General features: G+C 38.6%; 1 protein-coding gene across 7 annotated transcripts in view; it reads right to left on the reverse strand.

The window, feature by feature from the left end:
- Positions 1-26,569, reverse strand: part of ATM (Serine/Threonine-kinase ATM-like protein) — a 150,700-nt gene that overhangs the window by 16,021 nt on the left and 108,110 nt on the right. For 4 of the 7 annotated variants that reach the window (XM_039022968.2, XM_090310607.1, XM_039022967.2 and 1 more), the window contains 19 exons: positions 24,425-24,540; positions 22,714-22,780; positions 22,566-22,640; positions 21,774-21,890; positions 17,273-17,437; positions 17,102-17,200; positions 16,797-16,948; positions 16,440-16,641; positions 16,299-16,346; positions 15,327-15,410; positions 14,373-14,456; positions 14,200-14,280; positions 13,926-14,015; positions 13,792-13,854; positions 13,550-13,690; positions 13,402-13,458; positions 13,206-13,265; positions 12,113-12,207; positions 11,870-11,978 (listed from right to left, as the gene is read on the reverse strand). In XM_039022968.2, coding sequence (XP_038878896.1) covers positions 11,870-11,978; positions 12,113-12,207; positions 13,206-13,265; positions 13,402-13,458; positions 13,550-13,690; positions 13,792-13,854; positions 13,926-14,015; positions 14,200-14,280; positions 14,373-14,456; positions 15,327-15,410; positions 16,299-16,346; positions 16,440-16,641; positions 16,797-16,948; positions 17,102-17,200; positions 17,273-17,437; positions 21,774-21,890; positions 22,566-22,640; positions 22,714-22,780; positions 24,425-24,540 — 1,905 coding nt within the window. Of the gene's footprint in view, positions 1-11,869; positions 11,979-12,112; positions 12,208-13,201; positions 13,266-13,401; positions 13,459-13,549; positions 13,691-13,791; positions 13,855-13,925; positions 14,016-14,199; positions 14,281-14,372; positions 14,457-15,326; positions 15,411-16,298; positions 16,347-16,439; positions 16,642-16,796; positions 16,949-17,101; positions 17,201-17,272; positions 17,438-21,773; positions 21,891-22,565; positions 22,641-22,713; positions 22,781-24,424; positions 24,541-26,569 lie in introns of those variants that run through there. The other 3 variants (XM_039022969.2, XR_005480102.2, XR_005480103.2) reach the window with 3 other exon arrangements.

Genomic DNA, 26,569 nt, shown 5'->3' on the forward strand with positions numbered 1-26,569 from the left:
AAAGAATTTGGATACAAACTCCAAAAGGAGCCAAAGGAAACAAGGCTGAGAAAAAGCAACAAAGAACCAAAAAACAGAAAAAAGCAATAAGGTGGACATACAACATATAGTTGAAACTAAAAGGGGACAATGACACCCGCCCAACTACAATATATATCATGAATAGAGAACCCTACAAACTTAGAACCTGAATTACATATTCACCATTTTTGGCAAAATGCCAAAGGAGTTTGATCTCCCCCTTCTCCTCAATGCTCAAAGAGCTATGAAACAGATATGCCAAAAGATAAACACAGACTCCTTACCTTAGCCTGTTTATCGCCCTATTCCAACTAACGGAATCATCCTAAGTGCCCGCGAAATCAAACACACTCACCCACGGTTAACTTTTTTTACTCCTCACCAATTACATCATTTGGTACGTACTCTCTCACTTTCACCATGAGAAAGATTTTAAATGAGCTGAATTAGATTTGTCACCAATTTAGGGTTTACACTTTTCTTTCCCTTTTCTCTGATTCTTTAGGAGGTTGTTCAGGAAAGTGTAAACTCTATCAACAAGCTTCACAGAATGCTTAGTTTAGGATGCATGTAGAGAGCCCAATCCACTATTTGTGTATGCCCTAGCCTAGTCAACCACCCAAAAACAGCCAACTTACAGATTAAGTTTTCTAGCCTTTTTCCCTACCTCACTCGCCCTCCGTAATCCCATCTATGATTTTTGTGCTTAGATGCCAAAGGTGCCTTCCTTCTGCAGCAAGCCAGTGGTGATCAGCGCAGCAGCAAACTGGGGCCAAGTCCAGTGCATTTGGGGTTCTCATGTAACACACTCTCTTGTCTCACTCTAATCAAACTAACAGACTTAACCAATAAACAGACAGGAATATTGATGTAAGAAGAATAAGGGTTAATTGGGTAATTAGGCAATATTCTAGGTTAATTCCCTTTTTACCCCCCACTTGTAATAAAACTCTATAAATAGGAACATTCCCCTCTTGCATGAAACACATTATCATTCTAATGAAAGATCCACAAGCTTGGTTCTTGGAGGATTACTCCTTGAGGCTACTTAGGCAACATCAAACATTTATTTGATTGATTCAATTTTGAAAAATGGTTTTGGTTGGCTCAATTCCTGTTGAACCCTTGCGCATTATTTATTGGATAATAATCTATGGGTAGCAAATTTGAACACTGACGAATTAAAAATTCAAGTTCTTAGATATGTGTTATGATCCTACTTTATTTATTTTTATGTAATATTACTAAGCTTTCATGCTTGTGTTTAATCGGTCTCTTTCTCGATTTGTGCTTAAGGGTGTATTTGGATTAACTTTTCAAGTGTTTAATTTTAAAAATAAGTCATTTTGGAAAAAAATTGAAGTATTTGACAACCACTCAAATAGCTTTTTAAACATTTTTAAAGTTCATTTTAAACAATTTTTATCAAAAGAGTTTAAATAAAAATGTGTTTTATTCTAGTCAATCTAAACATGCCCTAAGATTGCTCGTCTCCTTCAATTTGCCTTCTTGCTTGGCTGATGGTGAAGATTTGCACCATATCTTCTTTTAGTGCACTTTTTCCAAGCAATGTTGGTCGAGATTGTTTTCAATTTGTAATATTCAATGAGTGTTTCGTAATCTGTTCAAGGAGAACATTTTTCAGCTTTTGGTTGGCCCTATTTGAAATCCAAGTCTTAGTTATTATGCTCTAATGCAGTTAAAGCTCTCATTTCAGAGATGATTTGAAAGAAGTTCAAGCCTTTTCAGGATAAGCTTCCATAATTGATCGATTCAGCTCAAGTTAAAGCTTCTTTTAAGGCGCTCTCTTTCCAAATATTTTGAAGAATTTTCTACCCAAAATTTATGTTTGAAGTGGAAGGCTTGTACTTTTCCTGCTTAGTCTCTTGGTATTTTATTAGTTTTGGTAGTATTCGTTTTTTATTTTATTGTAATTTAAGCATTAGTCTCTTTTCATTATTTCAGTGAAAAGGCTTTAAAGAAAGAAACATTAAACATTCAATTATATGTCCAATAGATTTGAGAATTTTAAAAATGTTGAAAAGTCAGACTTATTAGGCACAAAAAAGAAAGTCTGGGGACTTATTACAAACAGAATAAAAAGGTGAGGGTCTTAATAGATACTCATTTTATCAGTTTTTAGATTTTAGATTTACTTTAGTTATTTTCGTTATTCGTATTACAATTGGTTAATTAAGTGGTTGGGTGGATTTCTATAACAACGAAATTTAAAGGAGTGGTCATAGTTTTAGCAATTTTTGGTAGTGGATTGTCTTAATTAAATTTGGAAAAATAGAATGTAAATTGCAAGGCTGTCTCCCGCTCATTTATGTACCTTGGCCTTCCTCTAGGGGCTACCCTAAACAATTAGCTTTTTGGCAACCAGTGATTGACAAAGTCCAAAGCAAATTGGACAAATGGAAGAGATATAACCTTTCAAGAGGAGGTCGCGCCACCCTTTGTAAGTCGGTTCTTTCTCATATACCAACCTACTATATGTCACTTTTTCAGATGCAGAAAAGGTGATTCGAACTCTAGAAAGAATATTGAGGGATTTTTTTTGGGAAGGGCATTCCAAAAGCAAAATAAATCATTTGGTTAAATGGAGTCTAGTTTCACAGTCCCAACAAGATGGTGGTCTTGGTATTGGTGGCTTGAAACTCAGAAATCAGAGCCTTCTAGCAAAATGGGGGTGGAGGTTCATCATTGAGGAAAACTCACTTTGGAGGAAAGTAATTATAAGCATTCATGGAAGAAGTAAGTTTGGTTGGCATACCAATGGTAAATTTTTCAGCAACCTTAGAAGCCCCTGGATTAACATCTCAAGATTCTGGTTAAAAGTGGATTCCTTGGCAGCCTTCAAAGTTGGTAACGGTGAAAGGGTAAGCTTTTGGTGTGATCCTTGGTTGGTTTTGGTTCCTCTAAAAATCTCATTCCCTAATCTCTTCTCCATCTCCACCAAACCCGAAGGTTCATTACAAGACTATTAGGATGAGACTTCAACCTCTTGGACTTTTTATTTTAGAAGATTGTTAAAGGATGAAGAGGCAGAAAACTTCCAGCTCTTGACTGGAAAACTCTATCACTGTAAACTTAATTTGCTTCCTGATAAAAGAAGGTGGTCTTTAGTACCAAGTGGGTTTTTCTCAATCAAGTCTCTTGTAAAGCATCTATCCTTCTCCTCCCCAATTGGTCCGCTACTAGAATCAACCTTATGGAAGTCTAAGAGTCCTAGGAGGGTAAATATACTGATATGGATCATGCTGAATGGCTCACTTAACAGTGCAGATATCCTCCAAAGGAAGATACCTACTCACTATATTTCTCCACAGGTTTGCTCTCTTTGTTGGGTAAACTCAGAATCTCTCTTACACTTGTTCTTCCGGTGTGTTTTTGTAGAAAATTGTTGGACAAATCTATTTAAGTACATCAATGTCAGCTAGGTTCTTGATAATGATTTTAAGGCTAATGTGCTTCAACTCTTGATTGGCCCATATTTGAAGAAGAAGCCAAGATTACTTTGGACCAACGCAGTTAAAGCTTTATTATCAGAACTTTGGTTCGAAAGGAATCAAAGAGTGTTTCAAGACAAAGCTTCTATTAGCTCCTTTAAATTTGATATCGCCTATATCAATGCCTCCTTTTGGTGCTCTCTTTCCAAAGCTTTTCAAGACTTCTCTATACAAGACATCAACCTCAATTGGAATGCCTTCATTTTCCCGCTCTCTTGATTTTGTAACAGCCTAGAGATGGTTATTAATTTTTAGTCTATCTTTCAATTGTAAGCCTTGTCATATGCAAGGTTTTCTTTATATTGTACTTAGCTATGGAATTCTAGTCCTTCTAGGAGATGACGAGAATGCTAGGGAGGTGTCAACCTAGTTGAGATGTCCTGGTGCATTTGCTGGTCCTTTTTGCGCTTTTTAGTGTGTTGGATTGTTTGCTCTTTATGTTTGTTTCCTTTCATTCACTTGTAACACCTTTCATTATCTTGATGAAGTGGTTTGTTTCATGTCCAAAAAAAGTATAGACCTTACTCTTAGAAGCGTGCTCAGAAGTCAGATTAGAAGAGGACAGAACCAATGCTATGAGTGGCACTAGCACCACCCATTTAGACTCTGCTACGTTTGGGACCAAGTCCTCTGGATCAGAGAGCGACAAACAGAATGGAAAGTCACCACCAATCTGTGAGCACTGTAAGAAACCATGGTACACCAAAGATCAGTACTGAAAATAGTTGCCAGCATGAAACCACTGAGGGTCTAAACATTCAATATCACCAAAATTTAAGTAAAAATTGCCACGATTTTCATCCTTAATTTCAATAGTTGCCGGCATGAAAACACTGAGGTTTCGTCTAACTTGAATTTTGGCTTCTAAACAATTAGTGAGGTTGAGAGTTTCTGAAGCTATCGATTCCAATCCCCCAAAGTAAGCACCTATGGCTTCAAACGTGTTTCTACACCAATAGTCCAGTGGAAGATTCTTGATTGATAACCAGCCCTCAAATCCTTTCATTACTAAGGGTCTGCCATGCCTTGACGGATTCCATTTTTCGAACGTCAAATGATAAGAACCAACTAACTGCTACTTGCCCGGGTATATAACTAGATCATTTAGATCACCATTACTGACCTTAATTAAAGCTTTATCTGCAAACAGGGGATTTATAGTTACAATGGAATTGAAGGCCTCACTTAACTCTTTTGTAATTTCCTTCCAATCGTTAAAAACCATGAGTCTTGAGATGATCCATAAACTACTAAAGTCTTCTTTGAATACTTCATGATCCTTTTGAATCCAAAAGGAGTTCTTGCTCTGTTCTCCCAACACCTGAACAGGGGACATCTCATGCGAATATGCATTAAACTTTGGTGGCTTAGAAACCAGATGAGGGAGCTCCTTTTTCCCTTTTAACACCTCTGAATAACTTCTTTCTTGATGATCCAAGAGAAGGAGGGAAGGGGGAGGAGGTGGCTGATCGAGAGTTATTGACCTGAACTAACTCAGAAGGGAGTTTACAGGAGGAAGAACTTACTTGTTGAACAGGGGGCTCTTTGAAGATGTGTATGCTGGCTTCAATCATGTCCTTGAATTCTTGCCATCCAGATTTGTCATCACCAAACGGAATGTGGATGTTCTTTCTTCCCCCTGAGGCTGGCCACACTGCACTGTGTAACGGTCATGCTTGTCCAGGGCCTGTTGCCCATGGCCGCATGCCCAATCCAACCCCCTTCTAGCTTACTTTCATATCCTGTATTGTATTAGCGTAGTTAGCTTGCTTTCTTTACATTTTCATTGTAAGTGACCACTCGCCCTTTTGCATATGCAAGGGCGCCAGTTGGCTTTTTGTTCAGAATGCACTATATGGGGATAAGACTAACCATCATTTCCTCATACCCGGAGTAGTACTCTATAAAGCCGTTGTTGTTGCTTATTGCTTTCTAGTCTACTACAATCTTTCTTTCTTTATTCACACTCACAAATCTTCTTACGAAAACCTTTTCTCTAAACCCGTTTTCTAAAACCGTTTTCCCTAAAACGGGGGTGGAGGTTGCAAGAGGCACTCGGTGTGCCATCGGCAGTCCGTAATCGAGTTGGCTGGCTTGTTCGTGAGCGGGAACAAGTGCCGCACAATCGCTAAGAGAAGCTTCCGAAAGAGCGATTGTGACAGTTGGTATCAGAGCCAGGTTGGCTTATAGAGGGAAGATCAGTGATCATGTCGGCGACGAAGAACCTGAACAAGTCCCATGTGGACAGATTGGTAGAGATGGAAGAACAAATGCTCTACCTGAGAGAGGTCCTAGATAATGTTCGTTTCCTTGAGACTCGGCTACAAGAAGTTGCCGAGAAAGCCGATGGAATTGATGCGGTGGTAGGCCGCCTAGACGGATTACCCGTCAGAGAATTGATGATGAGGGTAGAGACCCTCGAGACCAAGACAGTACGGTCCGGCAGCTTTGAACGAGGCGATAGCTCCTCGGGCTCTGTTGCCCACATAGAGGAGCGTGTCGAAGAGCTGGACAGCTCCCAAAAAGCAATACTTCAGATGGTAACCGATTTATCTGAAGACTTTCGATCGGCCCTGGATGTCGTCAGAGCCGAGATAGCGGATGTGAGTGCTAGAGTGAATCTCACCATCCGAGCGGTAGGGAACCAAGCCCCATCTGGGGGAGCAATGGCAGTGAGCCGAATAAAAATCCCAGAACCGAAACCCTTCTGTGGGGTGCGAGAAGCGAAAGCCCTGGAAAATTTTATCTTCGACCTTGAGCAATACTTCAAGGCGACGAACACAGTGACTGAAGAGTCGAAAGTCACAATAGCAACGATGCATCTAGTTGAAGATGCGAAATTGTGGTGGAGATCACGATTTACAGACATACAGGAAGGACGCTGCACTATTGATACTTGGGATAGATTGAAACAAGAACTTCGTTCGCAGTTCTTCCCTGAAAATGTCGAGATCTTGGCTCGACGAAAACTTCGAGAGCTAAAGCAAACAGGTAACATCAGGGACTATGTAAAACAGTTTGCAGGACTCATGTTGGACATACGAGATATGTCTGAAAAAGACAAGGTCTTTTGCTTTGTGGAAGGGCTGAAACCGTGGGCAAAATCAAAACTATATGAACAGAGAGTACAGGATCTCCCCTCTGCCTACGCGGCAGCTGAACGGCTGTACGACCTTAGCACTGACTCACAAGATGTGAGGAAACAATCAACTTCCTCCAATGGGGGAAACAGAAACAGCCGTTCCAGTCCTCCCAGACCTGGGGGAGGAGACAAGAACACAGGGGGGACCGTAAATCATCCCAACCGAGATCAGGAAACAACTGGCGGGGGCCGCCACAACAGCATAACAATTACAATCGCCCCCTATCTTGTTTCATATGTAGAGGGCCACACAGGGCGGGCGAATGTCCAAATCGAACTGCGTTCAATGCTTTTCAAGCCACATTGGCCTCTACCTCCGAAGACAAGGCTGAACTGGAAGAGACGGTAACCGAGCCAGTGGCAGAAATTGAGAATCCCAGGATGGGGGCATTGAAATTCCTATCTGCACTTCAGAAGAATATGGGAAAGGCGACGGAGCCACTAGAGAAAGGTCTCATGTATGTGGACGCTTGGGTCAACCAAAGATCGGCCAAAACCACGATGGTTGACTCTGGGGCTACCCATAACTTCATGGCTGAAAGGGAAGCTCGCCGCCTGAACTTGAATTGGGAAAGAGATGCAGGGAAGATGAAAGCTGTGAATTCCGCAGCCCTACCAATTACGGGGATAGCGAAGAGAACTCCAGTGAAGTTAGGAGATTGGAAGGGCTTCGTTGACTTCGTAATTGTCAAGATGGATGATTTCGACGTGGTACTGGGAATGGAATTTCTGCTTGAACATAAAGTCATACCAATGCCCCTTGCCAAATGCTTAGTCATTATCGGATCTACACCGACCGTAGTCCAAGCCAGTATCAAGCAGCCAAATGGGGTGAGAATGATCTCAGCCCTCCAATTGAAGAGGGGCCTGGCCCACGACGAACCCACGTTCATGGCCATCCCGATAAAATCAGTTGAGTCCACTGAAGAGGAGATCCCCCAAGACGTTCTATTTGTCTTGGAAGAGTATCGGGACGTCATGCCGAAAAGCCTGCCCAAGTCCTTACCCCCACGAAGGGAGATTGACCATGAGATTGAGTTGTTGCCAGGGGCAAAGCCGCCTGCCAAGAATGCATATCGGATGGCCCCGCCAGAATTGGCTGAGCTTCGGAAACAGTTAGACGAGTTGTTAGAGGCAGGATTTATTAGACTGGCAAAGGCTCCTTATGGAGCCCCAGTACTGTTCCAGAAGAAGAAGGATGGGAGCCTCTGGTTGTGCATCGACTATCGGGCCTTGAATAAGCTCACAGTCCGCAACAAATATCCCTTTCCTATCATCACTGACTTATTTGATCAGCTTCACGGTGCTAAGTATTTCTCGAAGCTGGACCTACGGTCTGGATATTATCAGGTTCGAATTGCTGAAGGAGACGAACCCAAGACGACCTGTGTCACGAGATATGGAGTCTTCGAATTCCTCGTGATGCCCTTTGGCCTCACCAATGCTCCAGCAACGTTCTGTACCCTAATGAACCAAGTGTTTCATGAATACCTCGACAAATTCGTCGTAGTATATCTTGATGACATTGTGGTCTATAGTGCCTCGTTGGAGGACCATCGGCGTCACCTCCAACTAGTCTTTGAAAAGCTGAGGAGAAATCAGTTGTATGTAAAGAGAGAGAAGTGCTCCTTTGCCCAAGAGCGCATAAATTTCCTCGGCCACGTGATTGAGTGTGGTCGGATTGGTATGGAAGAGGGCAAGGTGGCCGCAATTAGAGACTGGAGGGTACCATCATCCGTGACCGAACTACGATCCTTCCTCGGACTAGCCAACTACTATAGGCGGTTCGTAGAAGGATTCTCGAGAAGAACAGGGCCATTAACCGAACTGTTGAAGAAGGATAGCCAATGGAGCTGGACTCCTGAATGTCAAGCCGCCTTTGAGGGCTTGAAGAAAGTGATGATTGAGGGGCCGGTCCTCGGAATTGCCGACGTGACCAAGCCATTTGAAGTAGAGACTGATGCTTCTGACTTCGCGTTGGGCGGTGTTCTCCTCCAAGACGGACACCCCATCGCGTATGAGAGTAGAAAACTAAATGATGCCGAACGGAGGTATGCCGCCTCCGAGAAAGAGATGTTAGCAGTAGTTCACTGCTTGAGGGCCTGGAGACAGTATCTCTTGGGGGCCAAGTTCGTGGTCAAGACCGACAATAACTCCATTTGTCACTTCTTCAACCAACCGAAGTTGTCGTCGAAACAGGCACGGTGGCAGGAATGTCTAGCGGAGTTCGACTTCCAATTCGAACATAGACCGGGGAAAAGTAACCAAGCGGCTGACGCTCTTAGCCGAAAGAGCGAACATGCGGCCCTGTGCATGTTCGCCCGCCTACAAGCAAGTACGTTGAGTGCAACAGTATGAGAAACTGTCAAAACTCACTTGACAAATGATACAGCGGCGCAGGCCATCTTACAGTTGGCCAGAGAGGGGAAGACACGCCAGTTCTGGGTGGAAGATGATCTACTATACACCAAAGGCAATCGCCTCTACATCCCCAGGTCCGGGGAGTTACGAAGGTCGCTGATGAAGGAGTGTCACGACACACCGTGGGCAGGACATAATGGTTGGCAGAGGACTTATGCCCTTCTGAAGCAAGGCTACTATTGGCCAAGTCTTCGAGACGATGTCATGCAATTTACCAAGACTTGCCTTGTCTGCCAACAAGATAAGGTTGAAAGGGCGAAATTAGCGGGTCTGCTGGAACCCCTACCTGTGCCCTCTAGACCGTGGGAGAGTGTGTCTCTCGACTTCATCACCCATTTGCCCAAGGTGGGAGAGTTTGAATCGGTCCTTGTTATCAACGACCGGTTCTCGAAATATGCCACGTTCGTCCCAACGCCGAAAATGTGCACAGCCGTGATGACTGCTCAGCTGTTCTTCAAACACATCGTGAAATTATGGGGTGTCCCCATGAGCATTGTTAGCGATCGGGACGGAAGATTCACTGGGACATTCTGGACAGAATTGTTCAGAATATTGGGATCATCACTGAATATCTCCTCTAGCTATCATCCCCAAACTGACGGTCAGACGGAACGCTTCAACAGTATGCTCGAGGAATATCTGCGTCACTTTATCGACGCTAGGCAGAAGAACTGGGTCCAGTTGTTAGATGTGGCTCAGTTCAGCTTCAATAGCCAACAGAGTTCCGCGACCGGAAAAACGCCCTTCGAAGTGGTGTGCGGCAGACAGCCACTCATGCCACACTTGGTGGACCACCCTTATGCAGGCAAAAGTCCTCAGGCACATAACTTCACTAAAGAGTGGAGCAAAACCTCTGAGATCGCTCGCGCCTACCTAGAAAGAGCATCGAAGAGGATGAAGAAGTGGGCTGATAAGAAGCGGAGGGCCCTTGAGTTTCAAGCTGGGGACAAGGTCCTGATCAAGCTACGACCGGAACAGTTTCGTTTCCGAGGCCAGAGAGACCAACGGCTAGTAAGGAAATATGAAGGTCCAGTGGAGGTAATTGAGAAGGTCGGGAGAACCTCATACAGGGTTCAGTTACCCTCATGGATGAAGATTCATCCTGTCATCCATGTGAGTATCCTGAAGCCCTATCATCCCGATCCCGAGGATGAACAGCGAAACATGCTAAGGCGCCCACCGGTCATGATGAAGAGTTCTGCTGAGAAAGAAGTTGCACAAATCCTGGATAAACGTACGCGCCGTATTGGAAGACCCAGACGAGAACTGACAGAGTTCTTAGTGAAATGGAAGGATCTCTCCGACGAAGAGATCAGTTGGGAGCGGGCCGAAGACTTGAAGAATGCAGCTCCAGCCATTGCAGGTTTTGAACAAGGTCGGTTGACGGGGACGTCAACCAATTAAGTGGGGGAGAATGTAACGGTCATGCTTGTCCAGGGCCTGTTGCCCATGGCCGCATGCCCAATCCAACCCCCTTCTAGCTTACTTTCATATCCTGTATTGTATTAGTTTAGTTAGCTTGCTTTCTTTACATTTTCATTGTAAGTGACCACTCGCCCTTTTGCATATGCAAGGGCGCCAGTTGGCTTTTTGTTCAGAATGCACTATATGGGGATAAGACTAACCATCATTTCCTCATACCCGGAGTAGTACTCTATAAAGCCGTTGTTGTTGCTTATTGCTTTCTAGTCTACTACAATCTTTCTTTCTTTATTCACACTCACAAATCTTCTTACGAAAACCTTTTCTCTAAACCCGTTTTCTAAAACCGTTTTCCCTAAAACGGGGGTGGAGGTTGCAAGAGGCACTCGGTGTGCCATCGGCAGTCCGTAATCGAGTTGGCTGGCTTGTTCGTGAGCGGGAACAAGTGCCGCACAATCGCTAAGAGAAGCTTCCGAAAGAGCGATTGTGACACACTGCACACTCTACAAACCACTTATCTTTAACTCAAAATTTGGCTAAACGAATGAAACTCTGGTCTACTCTTTCCTTTAGTAAAAAGAATTCAAATGTTGGGCCAAACAGAAGTCTTCTAAAACTTTCTTTAAGCCACAGGGCTGAGACCATAGAAAGGAACATGGTTTGGCCTCTTTTCAAATCTTCCACGAGGAACCCGGGTCCCTCTTGCCACATACAGAAAAAATGATCAAGAATGCTACAACTTTTGATCTCCATGGCAGAAAAGCGCACAGACACAAAACACAGAAAGCCGAGGGAAGGAAAACCGCCAGAGAGTGAAAGAGAGGAGGGAAACAGGAGGGAAAGGGGTGCGGTTAGGGTGAGGAGACATGGTAAGTACCGACGGGATGGGAAGAGGAGGGGGTGGGAGGCTGAGTTGGGACGGGAGGGGAGAGGGAGGAGGGAGGGGAGAGAGACATTTTTTCGTCGCTAAAATGCCAAGGGGACCCCTTATCACCCTTCCCGACCCTTGTTCTTAACATGAATAAATTGTGCAAGAGCCTGAATATGAATCCTTAACCTCAAGGAGGCCTCCACCAAATAATTTAAGATTAATATAGTTAGAGATATCCAGTTTTCTCCCTTATTCTCGTAAGGTTTTAATTTAACAAATATGCTGTCCATAAAATGGACAAACAACATAGGTCCATAGGTTCAAATCCTAATAGTTTGTGCATAAAATAGGAATCTTGAAAAAAATCATGGGAAGCATGCTAATTTCAGAACCTATCATCATGTAACATGCCTAGTTTACATTTCTAATAGAAGTATTAGGGATTCCAATGGTATCAAAATTTCATCACTGAAATCTTACAGCATCTTGTCGCAAATCATCATTTCCTGATTTTGCAAGTTGTCGGTATCTGTGGCCATCTGAACCTTCGCATTCAATCACTTTGGGAGCGTTTATGCCATTCATAATCCTGCATATATATAGATATATTTATATATTTTTTAAATTTTAAAAATTAGTCGATGAATTTTTCTGGATGCCACAAATAACTTCCAAACCACAATTCATTAAGCAAGTCTGCAGGACAGAATAAAAACTACATACCTAACTGTATCAGCCAAGCCTTTGAAATATGGGAAGGAACCTTCCTGATATTGACAACTTCGGTCAACTGGAAAGGTAGCCGTCACCACAGGTACCTGATGGTCAAATACAAGGAGGAAGAAAATTTCAAAGATTTTACTACGAAGAAAAGAGAGTATTAAAATTGTCAATCTTCGCATGACTTAACTAGTTAAGACATATAAGCTCGAAGATATGAGGTTTGAAAAGGGTGTACTAAAATGCCACATAGAAACGCAATTAGGAAAACATGACAAGGAGCTTTAACTTATATACAAATGTGTTATAAATAAATCTTATTCATATTCCCACGAGTTTTACAAAGATGAGAACATTATTTCATTAGATAACTCTTCGGGGGATTTTCAAAAATAGAAAAATAAGGGAAACTATTTACACAAAATAACAAAATTTTAATGTTCTTTGATAGTAGAGACTGATAGAGGCTGATAGAAATCTATCGGTGATAGAAACTGATAGAAGTTTTTCACCGATAAATGCTAATAGAAGTCTATCAGTACCTATCAGTATTCTTTTTGCTATTTATGCAAATAGTTTCACATTTTTTCTCTATCTATGAAAATTTCCCCAACTCTTCCTTTTTTTTTTTTTTTTTTTTTTTTTTTCAATAATATAAGATACAAAATTCCGTATTAAATTTTAATTGTAGTGCTATTACATAGATTTGGATACATAAAATAATTAATATGACAAGTATGAACTAATCTAAAATCTAATCACTGATTAAATACAAGAAAATATTTCACAAACTCAAAATTTATAAATCTGCACTTCATTTCCAGACTTCCTAAGCCTGCAGTCCAAACACAGGTTTCTTAAACTCAAACTACCTAAACCTCCCAGCCTAACCCACAGGCTTAGCATTCCAAACCTACGCACCAAACGCCCCCAAAAGGTCTTCAAATAGATTAAATTTTACCCGATAAACTATAAAGAGTAATCCCCTAATTCCCAGAAAAAGTAATTAGATTACCGTTAGGATCAAGAAACATATAAACTACGTGCATTAACCTAACACCCTAAGAACCTAAGAAATGGAGCGAGAAGCACCTACAAGTTCCAATGGCGGAAGACTACGCAGTTCTCTTGGAAGCATCATCCTTTTATTAGTATCCTGCTTTTGCGATTGAGTCAAGGAAATCATCACTATTTCTTCACAGAAGGTCGTAGATAAATATTGAAAAGTGAACCAAGTAGGACTTCTTATCCCAGGGTAGAAAGAAGCATAGTCGCAAATTTTCATGACATACCTCTCTCCTTGTCTCCAGTTCTGCAAGCTTGATATAGATTTCTACCATTTGCTTGACCTATGTTCATAGGCTTAATTTATATAAATATGTGTGTCAAGTTTCAAATAGAACCATATATTGAAGAAAAAGTCACGGTTCCATGAAATACCTGTCTAATCAGAGCTCCATGGTTGGATGACAGCTCCTTTAATAGATACTCTGCTGCAAATTTTTTGTCCATATCCACAATAAATGAGTTTCTGCTGCGTTGTTTGTCTTTAACACGGTCACCGTTTGCCAGGGCAAGAAGCTGCAGAAATCAGAGGGAATCATTTTTGTTTGTTCGATTATTTTTTTAGGCTACACAGCAATGTAAAAAAAAGCATAGGCAGTAAAAATTAAGTCAAATACCTGAAATATAGTGTGGTATGGATGGTCTATAGCCATTTTTTTTACGAGAGAAACCAAGGCTACCTGCACAGTTTGAAGGTCTGATCAACCCAAACAACAAATGCCAAAAGAGACCTAACCACTCCCTCAAGAACCTGAAAATTGTTTGGTCCTTGACCATCCTTTGCGCAGCCCATTCTTGAAGCAATTTGGTAAACCAGAGGTATAAATTTATACGACTGAACCTACAGGATGTTCAAATTATATTAAACACTCCTTTCTTTTCCTGGGATATGACATGAATTAAATTCTCAAAATAACAGGAAGAACTGTTTTAACTACTAGCAGCTTATATTTCATATAAAAACTACGTGAGAACTGAGAAGTGTACTGTAATAATGCATCTAACCAAAAAAATTGTCGATATACCTCAGCAATTGTGCTCCGCATGTTATTTATGACATTTTGCCTAGAAGAAAGGCTGAACCACAATGAAACTAGTCGAAACACCTGGAATCAGTATGTCCAATTGATGAAGAAAGAAAACTTTAGTTAACCTATTGACTTTATCTTGAATAGAGAACTGGACAAGTAGTACATACCACTCTCACGTCATATTTGTCACCAACCTCCAAGCATCGTTTATATCCTTCTAATGCTAGGCTGAGAAAATTGTCTCGGTCATCCTGACAAAAATTGCAGGAAAAAAAAAAAAAAAAACAGACTTTGTTGGACTTGCCTATCTTTTGAGAGGGTAAAAAATATATTGATCTATTTTGATATTGCAACATAGTTCTTATATCATAGAAGAGATACCCAGTACAAATAAGGAAGGAAAATAACAAAGAAAAGTATTGACAATGAATATTTACATAAATGTTCCTAAATAACAGATATTCCAACAGCATATAGAAACAAAGAGCCTAAAGTTCCATAGAAACATGAAGACATGAAGCATGGATTCTATTTTGGGTGACATGTCCATGGATCAGCAACGGGCTTCTTGGCTTCTATGATACACAGAAAAGCCTTAACCCTCTGCTTACATAGCAAACTACTGCTTAATCTACTCTCATACGCTCATTTACCATAAAGAGTTCTTATCATTAAATATTAAAAAAAAAGAAAAGAAAAGAAAATAAAAATTACATTATTTTTTTTTTAAAATATCAGTAAATTAGATAAACATGGATTCCTTTATAAAGGGAAGGAAGAATTGCCAAAACTCTCTGAATTCTAAAATCTTTAACACATACACACATAGGCGTGTATATTTATGTCAATATAAAGAGAGCAACGATAATGATTTTTGAGTACGTCTCTTATTTCATGTCTAAATATATTGAATTATCAGTTAAAACGTCTGTGTCCTCGTCCATGCTTCAAAAAATGGACAAAAACACAAAACAACATATCCACAATTTATAAATTATCAAACAAGGTTATGTTCATATTAGAAAAGTTCAACATTTCACACAGCCAAATCACAAACTGAACGTAAAGTATGAAAGAGAAGCTTAATTAGGATACTTTTCAACTGTAAAATGTCAAAATACCTGCAATTTGTCTGCCTCTTCCCTGTCCATGGAAAGTTGCTTTTGTAATTCTTGTATTTTCACTGTAAAGTCAGTCTTCTCTCCCTATATTGAAGTGCAGATAAAATATTGTTATATAGAGGTCTAACTTTGAAAGGAACATAATATTCGTATTCCTATAGCATAAACAAAAAAGAAAGAGAAAAGGAAAGAAACCATCTTATTATAGGGGGGAAGTCCCAGTACGAGGAAAAAAAAAGAAGAATAAGAATAAAATGAACGATAGATTATTACAGCTGACATAAATATTTACCACTGACATTTACTGAGAATAAACCAACAAAAGGTAATATATCTCCCCATAGATATAGCAACAAAAAGTTCAGTGATGACCAAATATCTTGCGGTTAGTTTGATAATAATTTTCTCTCTCTGAACATTATGCTCATTTACTAATGTTCTTTTGGTTTTCCATATCAATTTTCCAAAACAAAAATAAACAGATCCAAGTATCTTTTCAAAAGTGAAAATTAATAACACCTGATTGTTTATTTAGGAACTTCTTGTTATAGTATATATGTAAATATAAGAGCTTATTAGTCTTTTGTCCTTTATTGTAATTCTACCGAGTTTAGGGCTTCCATGTATATTCATATATTGAACTCGTGTATAGAATGAGTGAGGAGTTCTCTCATATTCTGGTCTAACATTATCACTTCTCACAAGACCTCACAAAAAAAGAAAATAAAATAAATAATCAATAAATAATAAATAATAAATAATCATTATCAAACAGGCATCTAAAGGTGATTTAACATGGTTGGTCCTGATTTGATCAACGTGTTCAATAATATTTACTGAATGCACAGAAGTGAAATGACAAAATAAGACAAAATATATGTATACACATTAAAGAGCATGTCTTTAAAACCCAAGCCAACCAGTAATATAGTGGGCCAATAGTTTCAAGACTGAGAGAAGGGAGGGATGAACCTTTGTTGAACTTTTTAGTCGTCTAATGAGTGCTTCCAACTCCATTGTCTGCAAGGCCATAAGATGTTGGTAAAAATGATAAATAATAGTTCATTATAAGTTCCTTTGACGCTTGATTCCATATTTTACTTGAGTCACTACCTTATGCTTCCTCAGATGCATTGCTGCTTGCCATTCATTAGAGTTGAGTCTTTCTTCATAACTCCTAAACAAAGCATCAGCATAATGTGCAAGATGAAAATGAGTCTGGCTCTGTCTCCCAACTGATTTCTTAGTAAGGAACTCCTGACCCTCAGCAAGAGATACTGCCGGTTTTAGGTACTTCTCTAGAATAGTTCTTGAACTGTACTTAGCCATACACAGAAAGAGCTTACAGTTAAATAACGATACTGGTACAAAAGGCTTCTCTCATTTCTTATCACCAAAATAAAATCTAATAAAATAAATCAAGACAATTGAAAGATGTAACTTCCTTAATTCATGGAAAGAATATATTACTTGCTCGATCTAGTTTCAGCTAGCCACTTCCCCACCAAGCGTAATACATCTGAAGCTTCCTCACTGGATTGGAAGTGTTGCGAAACATGTTCTGCAAGGCTAATTGCCATTGAGTGCTGCCCTTGGGCACGCAACAGCTTTGCTTCTTCAAGCTGCTTGTGCAAACAACGAAGTGAATAATTTAGTATCTCTTTTGGATCCCGTAAAAAGAAAACCATCATCACTTTAGTATCATGCACATGATTGAACAAAATATTAGACATTGCCAAGTTCAACAACATTGACGAGGAATAGAAGTTGTGTACCCTTCCAAGCCAATACAGTGCTGAGTTCTCTTCTGCCTCTCGAAGACAGAGAGACTTTAACTCATGTAAGGCGTCAGCCGCTTGAGAATATCTAGATCCCTGAAAATTAAAAAACTATAGATCAGAAAATTGAACCAAATTGCAGCTTCCAGATGGTATTGTATTATGTACCTTGCGAAGGGTGGAAGCAGATTGCAAAAGATGTTGCACCATACAATCCTTACTTTTCAAAACCTGAAGTAGAACTCGACGAAATGCTATAAAAGGTTCTAATAAATCCATATGTAGTTGAGTACTTTTCAGAATACAGCTCCAATCAGAATTCAGCAAAGATAACTAGATCAACAGTTAAACTTTGTTAAACAACAATCCTCAATTTCTGATAGGTATCTTGGAACATGAAGGAAAAAAAACGAATAAAGAAGCAATCCCTATGTATGTTTATCAGTTAAACATACACTGAAGCATCACAATTATGTCAGGCAATGACATTTTGTATATGAATAAAATAGAGGTTAACGGTCATATTTTGTGAAGGAGCTTCAAATAGTCAGATGACACTATTAGTTGAGCAACTAAAGAAAATTGAGGTAATAGTCCAGTTGATGCACAAGGAGCAGGTACTACCCTTCGGTACATATACAATTTGTCTCCTTAAAAGGAAAGGAAGAAGTAATATATTTCTTCATTATTCATTTACTTTCTTCACATAAAATAAACTGTCAACCTTTGCAATTGAATTGGAGGCCCCAGTCACTCTTATTGTGATCAGTGAAAATTTCACGAGGTAGAGATGAGACAAAAGAATAATAAGAGTAACTGTACCATCATAGTGAACCTTTGGAACTTTCAAATGGTAAGGAAAAAAGAATTTAAAAAGAATTATATGAAATGTAACTGATGAAAACAAATGATTTTACGTGTAATTAATTTCAGAAAACGTGTGTTTTCTTTCTTAAATGAAATAGAAGTTTTCCTCACAAAATCCCCTTTCTTATTTCTTATCAATAAAAGCGATGAAAACACATGATTTTACGTGTAATTAATTTAAAAAAATATACTAAGTAACCATTATCATAGGAGCCTCACTTTATTATGAAGAAAATAGCAAGAGAACGGATTTATGTGAAAACCCTAATAGATAAACATTGCGGGTGTTGAAAAAAGTTGTTTTAGCCCTAAGGGCATTTTTGTCTTTTTCAAGGTGTCTACAGTTTTAGGGTTTCTGTAGCTATTTATATCTGAGTTTGGGAGTTTTGTAAAGTGTAACAAAATTAATAAAATATCCTTCGAAGTGACAATAGGATAGCTGAACGGAAAAATCGCCACCTTATTGAGGTGGCACGATCTTTCATGATTCCTGCGTCCTTACCGTCGTACCTATGGGGAGATGCTGTGCTTACTGCAGCTCATCTCATCAATTGAATGCCCTCCCGTGTGCTAAAATTCCAAACACCTATTGAGTGTTTTAAAGAGTCGTTCTCGTCCACTCGTCTTTTCCCTAATATCCCCCTTAGGGTGTTTGCCTGTACTGTCTTTGTTCATAATCATGGTCCTCACCAGAATAAGTCCGCTCCTCGTGCTCAAAAGTGTGTGTTTGTTGGGTATCCACTCCACCAATGGGGCTACAAGTGTTTTTCAACCTTCCTCCAGAAGTACTTTGTCACTATGGACGCCACTTTTCTCGAGGATAAACACTTTTTTCCCGTTAATCCTCTTCAAGGGAGACCGCTAGTGAAGAGACTAACACAACCACCTATTATGTTCCCTTAGACCTTCATCCTTAACCTATCCCTGAAGCAAATGACTCTGTCCTTCCTACGAAACAGGTGTTCTGGATTACTACAGGAAGAATCTTAGAAAGGAAATAGTTCCCCTGGTTGCTCCTCTGGAAGTTGTCCAAGAGTTAGAACCGGAACGAGCTCAAGGTACCTTTGTTCCATCCGATAATGAGTGTGTTGAGGGTAATGTGGTTGAGGGTGATGCAATCAATGTGATGAACTCTGACAATGTCGAGATTGGCAATGAAAATAAGCTATCAGGAGATACACAGGAAACTGAAAGCTTGCAACAGAAGGATGAGTGTGATTCTTACTCTCAACCGTGCACTGATAAACAGGTAGACAAACCTGGTGAGTATGATGCTACTCTTGATCTGCCGATTGCTCTATGCAAAGGAACTAAATCATGTACTAGTCACTCTATGCAGAGTTTTTTGTCCTACCGTAATTTATCTTCGGGATTTAAGGCCTTTACTACCAACCTGGATAATGTGATGATACCGAGCAGTGTGCATAAGGTTATGGAAGTTCCTGAGTGGAGAGCTGCAGTTATGAAAGAAATGCGAGCGCTTGAAACGAATAAAACTTGGGATCTGGCTGTGCTCCCTAAAATACACAAAACCGTCGGATGCAAGTGGGTGTTCACGATGAAGTACAAATCTGATAAGACTATTGACAGATACAAGGCCAGGCTGGTTGCAAAAGGGTTTACCCAGACATATGGAGTAGATTACTCACAAACCTTCTCTCCGGTGGCAAAACTTAACACGATTCGAGTTCTTCTCTTAGTTGCTATAAACAAAGACTGGCCTTTACATCAACTAGATGTAAAGAATGCATTTCTGAATGGTGAATTAAAAGAAGAGGTCTATATGAGCCCGCCTCTAGGTTTTGAAGCAAGGTTTGATAATTGAGTTTGCAAACTAAAGAAATCTCTAAGATAGGTTCACAACTTTCGTTAAATCCCAGGGGTTTGATAATCTCTAAGAGAGCTTGGTTCGATAGGTTCATGACTTTCGTTAAATCCCAGGGGTTTGTTCAAGGGCATTCTGATCATACCCTGTTTACTAAGAGATCGACATCAGGGAAGGTAGCTATTCTGATTGTCTATGTTGATGACATCATTTTATCCGGTGATGATACAACTGAGATTGTCAGGTTAAAACAGAGGATGCCAAATGAATTTGAAATCAAAGACCTTGGCAGTCTGAGATACTTTCTTGGAATGGAGGTAGCAAGGTCAAAAGAAGGAATCTCTGTTTCTCAACGGAAGTATACTCTTGACGTTGAAAGAAACAGAAATGACTAGGTGTAAACTTGCAGATACGTCGGTCGAAGTCAATAGCAAGTTGGGAGATTTTGGTGAAGATGTCCCTGTTAACAAGGAGCGGTATCAACGTCTCATGGGGAAATTGATTTACCCCTCACACACCAGACCTGATATATCTTCTGCAGTCAGCATGGTTAGTCAATTTATGCAGGCTTCGTGTGAGAGATACATGGAGGCTGTTACTCGGATTTTGAGATATTTGAAGTCTACTCTTGGAAAAGGATTGGTGTTCAGAAAGCATGACAAGAGGTGCATTGAAGCATACACGACTCAGACTGGGCAGGTTCTATTACAGATAGGAAGTCCACATCGGGGTACTATACCTTTGTGTGGGGAAATCTAGTTACCTGGCGAAGTAAGAAACAAGGCACTGTTGCTAGAAGTGGTGCTGAAGCAGAGTACAAAGCTATGTGCCTGGGAATTTTTGAAGAAATATGGTTTAAGAAGGTTCTGACTGATCTTCATCAGGAAAGTCATGGCTCTATGAAACCGTACTATGATAATAAGGCTGCTATCAATATCGCTAACAATCCTGTTCAACACGACAGAATCAAACATGTGGAAATTGACAGGCACTTTATCAAAGAGAAGCTGGACAGTGGCAGTATCTATATTTTCCCTATATTTCATCAAGTCAACAGATCGCCGATGTTCTCACCAAAGGGCTACCAAGACAGAAATTCGACACCTATGTTAGCAAGTTGGATCTTATTGATATCTATGCTCCAACTTGAGGGGGAGTGTTGAAAAATGTTGTTTTAGCCCTAAGGGTATTTTTGTCTTTTCTAAGGTGTCTACAGTTTTAGGGTTTCTGTAGTTATTTATATCTGAGTCTGGGGATCTTGTAAATTGTAACAAAATTAATAAAATATCTCTTTCGTGATTTTTTCTCCTTGGTCTAGGATTTTCCACGTTAAAATCTTGTCTCCTTCTCCCCGTTTCAATAACGAGCACTGGGTAAGAATTTACTATTAATCTATGATTTGAAGGCGGAGAATTGCCAGAATATTATAAATAGTATTTAAGGTTTAGGATAAAAGGAGATAATGGAGGTGAAGGATGGAGAAGGTAAGAGTTTTGTTTTGTTTTGTTTTTTGTTTTTGTTTTTTTAATTTTTAACAGATTTTTATGTTTTTAATTTTGTATTTTAATGTTTTTGTTATTCAAGTTTTTATTATTTTTTTATTTAAAATAAACTAAAGATATATATATATATATATTTTTTTTAAAAAAAGCAATATCACATCATACTCATAATTTAATAAATTTAAGCCGCACCACATCAACGTGAAAAATGAAAATAATAAAAATGTACATAGTATTGGGAAAATACTCAATGTCTTTTAGATGAGAAAGTCACAGATATATAGGGGTATAAGATAACCCTAAACTAAGGTATGCACAACTACAATAAAGAACAACTGGACATAATAACATATATTATAAAAAAGGAATGTCCACTCATCACTACACTCCAAAGAGTTGATGACAAGGACCAAAAGGTCCAAAAGTGTTAACAGGACTAAAAATGAGATCACATGCACATCGGATTGAGGATTACCTGGTCCATTGTGGGAATCACATGATCTGAGAACACTTTCGGATTCCCATGAAGAAAAATTGAATCTTCAGAATCCATCCAACGTAATCCCCAAGCCAAGCCCAGATGATAAAAGATCTGCATAGGCAGACAGAAGAAAATACAAACTCGGTAATCATGTAATTAGAAAATTAGTCACATATTCAAATAAACTACAAGAATACTTTGTAAGATTCGATCAAGCTATAGGAATCAAATAAAAACTTTTGGAACCATAGAGATCAAATTGCAATTAATCCCAAATCATAAGAACCAAATTTAAAATTTTAATACTATAGAAGCTAAATTAAAAATCAACCTTAACCCATAAGACCAAATTAGAACATTTCAAACCATTGGACTAAATTCAAAATCAGCCAAAAACAAATTGAAACCTCATTTCTTCCCAAATTAATATTGATTTTCATTTAACTTCTACAAGTGAGAGGAGTATTAAAACATTGATAGAACTAAAAAAAAAACCCATCAGTTGGGTTGATTGGTGCCTAAACAAAATCAGCCCAAACCACAAGGACCAAATTTGTAAATGTCATTTAGCCCAAAAAAAAAGAACAAATTGAAAACGCAGAAATCCGTTCAATGTGCTATAAAGCATGATGGAGAACAGTTCAAACTTCAAATCTAATATCTGGTGAGGATGAAACACTCAATCCAAGAAAATCTTTGTTCTCACAGTCCTGGGAATTGACGAGATGGTGCATCCTCATCCTCCATGGGTCATTTATCTCATAAAGCAAGATATAAGTTACGCACCTGAAGCTTAATTATAGTTGAATATATATATTCGGTGCTTTCTTCACTTGCATGAGTTATGGACCACACTAACTCCTACAATAAACTATGAGTCAGTACACAAACAATTCTGATCTCAGTCAATGCAGATAGAAGAGACAAATATTACCCGCTTTGAATCTTTGAACCTTATATAAAATTCATCAAAGTCTCCTTCTTCCAATGCCCGCAAACAACTAATATTCAGCATGCAGAACCCAGAAACGTCATCATTGTAAAATACAAAATAATAGTATTACTATTAGGTAAAATTTACCACACTTCTAATAAATCTTTGTTTGGATATATTAAGTATTTGGGTTCATTAGACAATGTTTGGGTTGTGTGGGGAAGTGCATAGTGAAATTTGGATTTATATAACTTGTGTTTGAATTGTAGAAAGGAATGATTTCATTAAAGTTGAGTTTGTACACGTTGGAGAAATTTGGGTTTGTATAACTTAGTTTAGATTGTACAAAGGAAGAACTTCATTACACTTTTGAAAAGGAAACGATACTTTAAATTTTGAAAAGGAAACAAGAAATTAATTTTTTTTTAAAAAAATTATAACATTTACTCATGAGAAATGGGTTAATCACACGAAAGAAAGGGAAGACAACCTACTGGCCAGGGGAAGAGGGCCCACCCCCCACAACAAGAAAACTACTTTACAAATATTTAATTATTCATGCAATTTTTTTTAATATATATATTTACCATAGCAATCTTAGAGAGAGTGCAAAATCTATTTGAATCATTTCCAATCTATGGCATAATGCTATAATGTACAGATTGATGTGAGAGACAGTGCAAGGGCTTGTATTATGAAATGCTACATTGTGGGAAAAGAACATGAAAAACCAAGTGGCAAGAAAAATTGATACGAGTAGAAAGGAAGACAAATGAAAAATTAGGAAAAAGCAAAATACTTCCGAAACAAAGTGGGATAAAGGAGTAGCTCCAAGAAACTCAAGATGATATTATTAATAATGAATCAAAGATGATGGCTAAAAGCCAATTTATATAAGACTGAAGCAGCTGGTTCTAGGTAACCTGGGCAGCCAGTTACAATTTGTTAAAAACTAAGGTAGCCGTTGTGATAACCTGGGCAACTGGTTACAAGAAGTCTAACTGAATTAAACTAACAAGATAAACACTAAGCTTCCTACGTCATGGGACCATGGCAGCCTTGTTATGGGGCCGTGCATCCCCCCCTATGGCATGAAATTTCAGATACTGAAACAAAATGTTCCAATGAATCAATGATTGGATAACTTAAGTTAGGAAGATTCCAATTAGTGGAAGTGCCACATTGCTTTCAAAAACATTTATTGATCCACTCTAATACATAAAACAAAGACGGAAGTTGGATGGCAGGGAAGTCTTCTAGTTCGGTGCACACTAAAACAAAAAGAGACTTGACAGAGCAGGAAATTGAGTCCTGTATTATCTAGCCCCCACAGACAATATCATCCAGTCCTAAGCCAACAGATTATGTATGTCTTAATTGTACTTTTTTGTGGGACAAGATCGATATATGTATACATGTAAAGGCCTGAGTTAAATTACAAGTACAAGGAGGGACTAATTCTAGGATGTTATTTCATGGACTCTCCTCCGTTTGGCTGATAGCCACTCAAATTCGAAGTAAATAGTGGTTAGATTTGGCTTTTAAATGAGAAATTCCAAAATTCAAAGTAGATAGTAGTTAGATTTGCAGTGTTCAGTCAACCATTCGATGTAGCTTGGTGTCATGGGATCTCAAATGATAACAAAGCCTAATGATAAGAGATTGAAAAATGGGTTGCTGGTTTAGCAACTTTGGTTTTTGCATCAAATACCTATGCAGGTTTTCGTTGAAATGAATATTCTTGTTTTGACAACTTGATGAACCAGAATCAGGTCCTGCATAAAGCAAGGAGAAATCCCAGTTTCCTGCACGCCAGGCAGCTTCATACTGTACCCATACGATCACACAATATTCAGCTTGATTAAATTATACAACTATGGACACATAGTAAACAATGAAACAAGCTGATAATATAACCAAGGATTATAATATCGGTTGATATATTCATAAAAAGAAGGAAGACCTAAAACTTAAAAGGAAAAAATCCTATCACAATAAATACAATATAACTAAAGCAAATATTTAAGGCATAAGTTAACAAATAGTAAGATCTATAGCATAGTTTAAACCTAAACTAATAACTATATCAATTTAAACCCCAAACTTTTTGTAGATGTATCAATTTAAGCACCGAATTCTTTCAATTAAACTTCTAAAGTGTTATAAATGAATCGATTAAAAAATATTTATTAAGATTATATTTGTAAATTGTCCATGCACTCAATTCTTACACATTATGGACTTCTTCATATATCGAATTAATAAAGTAGACAATTATAATTGATGCATGGACAATTTTCAAAGGAAATCTTAATTGAGAGTCTTAATTGATTTGCTTATGAATGTTTAGGGTCTAATTAATAAATTATAAGTTTCACACGATGTTTATCCAAACATAACGTAATGAAGGATGTAAATTGATACACTTACGAAATTTCAAGATTTAAATTGATACAATTTTAGTTCAAGTTTAAAATAAATAAAACCTCATTCCCAAATGCTCTCTCCTCTCCCCAAACCTTCCCTCCGACCTTTTTCTTCCCATCCCACCTTCATACAAGCTCCGATTATTCCCCATCTTCCTTCCTTACATCCATTCTTTTTTCTATGGAGGTGAAAAGTTGTATTATTTTTTATCATTTCTTTTGTACGTGGCAAGATGGCAATGGTTTCTTAGTGGAAGATATGAAAAGGGGCCAGAAAGTATTCTTCTCAGTGACTATGGCATAGTGGCTCGATACCAGCATGAAAAGGTTATCGAGTGGTCAAACTTTTGAGTCCTTTTTACTTAAGGAAAAAGTTGATCAAAGTGTAATTTTTCTTTCAAAATTTCGTGACAATGAACGTTGGTTTGTGGAGTGTGCGGTCTGACTTTCAACTGGAAGGAGGAAGAATATTCACATTCCTTATTGAGATGGCAAGTCATGTTGGCAAGAGTTCAAATAAATGGTTAGCTTTTATATTAATATGTTGATTATTTCCTTTATTGTGAAATTTTATATTGTACTTATTGTATTATATTTGCTATATTTTATTCTTTCCTTATTTGAATTATTTTATTCTTTCCTTATTTGTAATTGGGTATTTCTTCTATTTAAGAAACTCTTTTCTCCTAAGATTAATAGGAGAAAAGATTAATCGTTTTTAGCATAGCATCAGAGTAACAAAATTTTTGAAACCCTAAAAATCCAAAAAAAAAAAGAAAAAAACCCTATTTTTTTCTTTTTGAAACCCTAGTAAAAGACCAATCTTCTGCTGACGGTTGCCGCTGTCCGTCAGCTATAATTTTCCTAGTTGTTGGTTCGTTTAAGCCTTTGTGTTTTTTTTTTTTCAGATCTACTGATCTTGTATTCTAGGTTTCCTTTCTTTCAACGATATGTCGGACACTAAGGTACCCATCATTCGAGTTTACGACAATCATGGACATTCAATCAGTACCACTGTCCAAATAACTACCATTCGACTCAATGGGGATAATTTTCTTCGTTGGTCCCAAAGTTTTCGAATGTATATTCGTGGACAAGGGAAGATTGGTTACATCACAGGAGAAAAAACCAATCCTAATCCAGATGACCCTTCATTCGCCGGATGGGACGCTGAAAACTCCATGATTATGACTTGGCTTGTCAATTCCATAGTCGAAGATATTGGTTGTAACTACATGTGTTACTCTACTGTCAAGGAATTATGGGATAGTGTAACTCAGATGTATTCTGATTTGGGCAACCAGTCACAAGTATTTGAGTTGAACTTAAAATTGGGTGATATACGACAAGGAACTAGCTCCGTTACACAATACTTTCACTCATTAAAAAGGATTTGGCAAGACCTTGACCTCTAGGACCAAAAGCACTAT

Source organism: Benincasa hispida, chromosome 2 (genome assembly GCF_027475165.1).
Source record: "Benincasa hispida cultivar pf3 chromosome 2, pf3_genome.v1.1, whole genome shotgun sequence".
Lineage (NCBI taxonomy): Eukaryota > Viridiplantae > Streptophyta > Magnoliopsida > Cucurbitales > Cucurbitaceae > Benincasa > Benincasa hispida.